The sequence below is a fragment of the Aplysia californica genome, unplaced genomic scaffold, assembly GCF_000002075.1.
Source record: "Aplysia californica isolate F4 #8 unplaced genomic scaffold, AplCal3.0 scaffold00138, whole genome shotgun sequence".
NCBI lineage: Eukaryota > Metazoa > Mollusca > Gastropoda > Aplysiida > Aplysiidae > Aplysia > Aplysia californica.
In genome coordinates this window covers 214252-220368 of record NW_004797408.1, presented here as the reverse complement: position 1 = coordinate 220368, position 6117 = coordinate 214252, and the positions used below count along the sequence as shown (strand labels likewise).

General features: G+C 41.7%; 1 protein-coding gene across 1 annotated transcript in view; it reads left to right on the top strand.

Moving 5' to 3' along the window:
- The window catches only part of LOC101857715 (sodium- and chloride-dependent neutral and basic amino acid transporter B(0+)), a gene marked incomplete in the record, with an annotated part of 21530 nt that overhangs the window by 11212 nt on the left and 4201 nt on the right, over positions 1 to 6117 (top strand). Inside the window, 3 exon segments of the mRNA XM_035969330.1 lie at positions 3807 to 3919; positions 4647 to 4808; positions 5916 to 6015. Of these exon segments, the coding sequence (XP_035825223.1) occupies positions 3807 to 3919; positions 4647 to 4808; positions 5916 to 6015 (375 nt within the window).

Below are 6117 nucleotides of genomic sequence, written 5' to 3'. Positions count from 1 at the left end.
CCCCTTAAAAAAAGGTAAAGATTCTGCATACTGGTTATCAATTTAACCCTGCCTCGTTTATGTATTGCCATGTCATCCAAATTTGGGTACACTCGATCTCAAGGCGTAGGCACATTTTGTTTGAATTAGGTTACTGGATCTCAACGCGTTTTGGCGGTATCCATTGTTGAAGCAAACAATGGAAGAACAACTAGTGAATGTCGGCCTGATATCGAAAGCACCAACGATACGTGAATTATCACAGTACTTAAAACATGCAGATTTTCTCTCCCGAAAACTCTCTCTCTCATACCCTTTTTAACTCCCAGTGGAGCACAGGCCATCAACAACATTACTCCAGCGAAGCCTGTCCTGAGCATCCTTTTCTATCTGTTTCCATGATGTCCCCGCTTTTTCAATTTCCGCTTGTACCGCTCGCCTCCATGTCATCTTTGTTCTTCCCTTCTTACGTTTTCCCTGTGGGTTCCAGGTTAAAGCCTGCCTGATGATGCTTTTTGGGGGTCTCCTCAGGGTATGTCCAATCCATTTCCATTTCTTCACCAGTATGTCTTCCTTTACTGGCCTTTGGCTTGTTCTTTCTCACAGTTGAGCATTAGTGACTCGATCGTGCCACTTGATGCCCACTATCCTTCGTAGGCATCCATTTACGAAGCTCTGCAGTTTCCTTGCTGCTGATGCTGTGAGCCTCCAAGTCACTGAACCATACAGTAGAACAGTCTTCACGTTTGTTTTGAAGATCCTCAGCTTGGTGTTCAATCCCAGTTCCTTAAACATCCATATATTCCTGAGAATGATGAATGCTGCTCTTGCCTTTTGGATTCTAATCTTGATGTCTTCGTCTGTTCCCCCTGCCTTGTTGATGACACTTCCCAGCTAGGTGAAGGATTCAACATCCGCCAATGGTGCCCCTTCCATGTGATAGGAACGTCGGTTGCATTAATTCGTAGAACTTTCGTTTTATCCGTGTGAACATGGAGTCCAACTCTATAGGAGAAGGTCCGGAGGCGATCTGCTTTCTGTTGCATCTGGGCTCGACTGTGAGAAAGAAGTGCCAAGTCGTCGGCAAAGTCCAAGTCTTCCAACTGACTGGTAAGGGTCCACTGTATGCCACCGCGTTGTCCCAATGTTGCCTGTCTCATTATCCAATCCACTGCTAATAAAAAAAGAGAAAAGGCGATAGCAGGCATCCCTGTCTCACTCCTGTATTCACTTCAAACGAGTTTGTCCACTGCCCTCCAAGTAAGACACTGCAACTCATTCCCTCATACATTTTCTTGATCAATCTCACGAACTTCTCAGGTATTCCGTAGTGGCGCATGGGCTTCCATATTGAGTCCCTATCTAGGCTGTCAAAAGCTTTTTCGTAGTCAACAAAGTTAACGTACAGGGAAGAGTTCCACTCTGTGGACTGCTCCACTATTATCCTCAAAGTTGCAATCTGATCTGTACATGATCTCTTTATACGGAATCCTGCCTGCTCCTCTCTTAGTTTTGCATCCAAGGCTTCCTTCAGTCTTTCCAGTATAGTACGACTTAAAATCTTCCCAGGAATGGGCAGGAGCATGATTCCTCTGTAGTTTTTACACTCATGCATGTCTCCTTTTTTGGGTAGTTTCACGATCAATCCCTCTCTTCAATCCTGTGGAAATTCTTTGCTGTCGCATATCTTGCCAATAATTTCATGAAGAATCCCTGCCGCTGTGTCGATATCCGCCTTGAAAACCTCTGGGGGAATTCCATCTGGGCCGGCTACCTTGCCTGCTTTCTGGTGTCTTATCGCCTCCTTGATCTCCTCTAAACTAGGCTTTTCTTCACTCAGCCCCAGATCAATCTCTGCTGGTGGAATGTCAAACTGTTTTTCTGGCCTTGGTCTGTCCAGTAACTCTTTGAAATGCTCCTTCCAGCTTTCTTTCTGTTCGTCTGGATTTGTGAGAAGCTTTCCCTCTTTATCCTTCACTGGTGCATCTGTGTTGTTGTATCTGCCTGCAAGTTTCTTGGTGGTTTCATACAGTCCTCTCATGTTTCCTGCCCCTGCTGCTTCCTCTGCCTCGCGTGCTAGGTCATCTACGTAGTTTCTTTTGTCTTTCCGTACGCTGACTTTTACCTCCTTCATTGTTTTGGTGTATTCTTCTTGGGCCTTTGCTTTGGCTGTCCTTGTCTTGCTCCTGTTTACCTGACCCTTTTCCTCTCCCTGTCTTCTATCTTCCTCAGAGTGGTGGCCGATATCTAAGGCTTGTGCTCACGTTTCCGTTTCCACAGTACCTCTTGACACGCAGTAGTCCAGCTTTCTTTTATTGCCTGCCATGTTTCTTCCACGCTGCTATCCTCCCCTAGTGTTTCCAACACTTGGAACCTGTTCTTAACTGCTACATTAAACTCCTCTCTTGACGATGGCTCTCTCAGAAATTCCACGTTGTAGCGGTACATATGATTATTGACAATTCCCTGTCTTCGTTTTAGTTTTAGTCGGATTGTTGAAATGAACAGATGATGGTCCGAAGCTACGTCTGCACCCCTGTAAACTCTAACATCCCTCACTGATCTCCTGAATTTCTTGTTGACACATATGTGGTCAATCTGTTTTTCAGTTTGTTGGTCTGGCGAAACCCATGTTGATTTGTGTATCTGTTTATGTGGGAAAACAGTTCCTCCTATCATGAACCCATTCGTTGCACATATTTCTGCAAATAGTTCTCCATTCTTGTTTCTGACTCCAAGTCCGTGTTTCCCCATGATTTACCCAAAGCCTACATTGTCACTGTCTACCTTAGCGTTGGAGTCTCCCATTAAAATCAAAATGTCCTTCCTTCTAACCTGATCAATAGAATTTTGTAGCATTTTGTAGAAAGTCTCTTTCACATCCTGGTCCTTATCATTGGTGGAGGCATATCCCTGGATAACATGAAGGTTGAGGTCTTTCTTCTGTGAACGGAATTCAGCTGATATTAGTCGCAGGTCCTCTGCTTTCCATCCTATCAAAGCCCGCTTGGCGTGTGTTGATAACAGAATACCTACTCCTTCTGTATGCGGCGAGTTTTCCTCCAGATGTCCAGAGTAGAGAACTGTTTCTCCTGAAGCAAGTTGGCACTCCCCTGCATTCGTCCATCTCGTCTCACAGAGACCCAATATGTCCAGATGGTAGCCCTTCATCTCTCTTGCGACCTGCAGTGCCTTCCCTGCCTCGTACATTGTACGAACATTCCAGGTGCCAAGTCTGGTGGTTCTTCTGGTCGACAGGAGGTTTCCGGGCTTGGTGGCTTCCTTTCCGCGTTCACCACCCTGCGTCATTCTACACTCCCTATTCTCTCCTCTCTTCGGGGATGAAGGTCCTCCATCTTCCAGAACTGGCAGTCGGGTTGTTTTTGCTGTTGATGTTTTTGTAGCTGCTTTTTGATTTACGGGAAAGGGCTGCTAACCCTTTGCCTAACCGACCTTAGTCGCCTTCTACGACATGCGTGGTACGGATACAGTGGTCCTATTCTTTGCTCCCCTGTCTCTTGGACAGGGCCCCGAAAACCACACGGGAGCTGCCGAAAACTAGTTGAGTTGTTATCCTGATTGCATTAATTTGCGGAGGGCTATCGTGGTTTGATAATAAGTACAGGTTTTGTTTGTTTGTGTTTTTTGTGGGGCGGGGGGTTGGGTAGGGAGGGATTCGTCATTAACCTTGACCATCAACAATTTATCTATAGAAAAATCAAACCTGCCTTCACAAAGACAACATTACTGATTCGACTTAGTATATTACAATATTATTATGGAAGCTCCACAATATTACTTCATATAATTATCTCATCTCTAACTAGGGCCAGGCCTTGCCTTTGTGGTGTACCCAGAAGCCATCTCGTACCTTCCTGTGCCACAGCTGTGGGGAGTTCTCTTTTTCCTGATGCTCTTCACCCTGGGGCTGGACTCCCAGGTGATTCAACTGGATAACAAGCGTCGTTCTTCGGATCTTTTTTGTTAACCGACTTATTTCAACGGATCTCTTTTACCAAACGACTTCTTTCACCGGATCCTGTTTTGGTGAACTGATTTCGTTCTCCGGATCCTTTAAAAAAACTTTTGTTACCTGACTTTGTTGAACGAATAATTTTTGTTAACTGACTTCTTCCAGAGAATCCTTTTTGATCACTGACTTCTTCCACCAAATCCTTTTTTTTGGTGCACAATTACATTTCCTTTTCCCCCCAAAATACTTCGCACTGACTGACCTCTTTCCCTAAATCCTACTGAACAAAATGGCTTTCTTTCAACAAATAATATTTGCAAACTGACATAAAAATATAGATTCCTTTTACTACTGAAACTTGATTTCTTTCCCCGACTCACTTGCAAATCTGTTCAGCTTTCACTTTCAGATCAGCAGCCTTGAAATGGTTATAATCTATATTGCATCTAAAAGTAAAGAAAATAATCATCAAATAAGTGGAATTTTCCTGTTTTACTTCGAGAAAAACAATCAATGAAACTTCTGAATTTAAAAAGATCTTTGTATTCACATCGGTGCACGGGCTCGTTATGTATAGTTAGTTAGTTTGTTTTGTTTGGGGGTTTTTAGGGTTTTTTTTTTTTGGGGGGGGGGGGTGTTGTTTTTGTGATAAATTGTTTTCAGCTCTGACAATGTTCCCAATTTTCTGTTGCAGTTTGTGTTTTGCGAGACGTTTTTGACCACCGTCACTGACGTGTTTCCCTGGTTGATGAAGAGGAGACAGTTTCTCTTTAAGATCCTATTCTTCACAGTTTTGTTTGTTATATCTTTACCTTTCGCCACAGAGGTAAATCAATTACATGTAAAAAGCTCAGCGGCTTCCATATAAAACCTGACCGGGGGTGGTTTTTTAAAAGTAAAATGTCTTTTTCATTTTTCATTTTAATCTTTCGTTCTTTTAAAAATCATAACTTTAGCTTGAATTTAATAAATTTAAACTATTTTCTGAACTTTGTTTTTCAATTTAATTTAATTCAATTTGTTTATTCGCCTGTTGTAATTATTATAATAATGACTTTTGTTATGTTTTTGTTTTTGTTTTTGTTTTTGGTTGTTTCTCCTTTCTCTGTGTTTGCTAGTTTATTCGTTTTTGTATTATTTCTTTTGTTTTGTTTTGTATTTTTTGTCTTCATAACTCTGAGTTGGAAAAGGATTATTTGAGCTTTGAGTAGTAAAACGAAACAAAAAAAGGTCCTGGTCCTTTGCTGGACTTAAACACCCGCACTTCGCCAGGCACTTCTTGGAACCACGCACTTTATAAAGGACGTTAATATAATATGCTCAGCGAAAACGTGCAAGAGCAAAGCGAAGACCTTTAACCAGAAACCTGTCGACGCATGTTCTGCGGCTGTTGTTGACGAAGACAAAACAATCGTTATACTATGCCAATAACACACTCACACACACACACACACACAAACACACACACACACACACACACACACACACACACACACACACGCACACAACGTGTTTCTTAATTTTCAAAGTTCTCTTTTCATTTCTAAAACTTTTATATCTGTCCCTGGACATGTGGATTTGGACTATAGAATTTTATAGCCGTCAAATAAAATAATAATATGTGAGAGTGCATAAAGGTTTTATAATGTGAAGTCGTCAATACCTCATACTGATACATACTGTTGATTTGTTTGTAGGTAAGGATTTTTTCAGTTCCTGTTTTTAAAAAAGTAAGGAGGTGTGGAAAAGGGGCTATTACACTTTTTTGTTTGTTTGTTTGCTTGTTTGTTATTTTTTAACTTCAAAAGCTAAAGAATCATTGCATGCTTCCTTTTTTTGTTATATGTTCACTGCGCTCTCCCCTTTTTGCTTTTACACCTATTAGTTTTCTTTCGAGCGCTATTTTTTCCTTTCTTACTGTATTGTTTTTTTCGGTTTTTTAAAAATTTCTTTCTTTGGCTAGGGCGGCATGTACCTGTTTCAGCTGGTCGACTGGTATTTCGCCGCCTATGTCGTGATTGTGGATAGCATTTTGGAGCTGTTCGTTGTCAGCTGGATCTACGGTGAGAAACTATGTCATAATTTAATTTAGCACTACTGTGAGACGTGTTTTATATTATTATCATAATTATAATTATTATAGACATTTAAAAATTGGCAAGCTG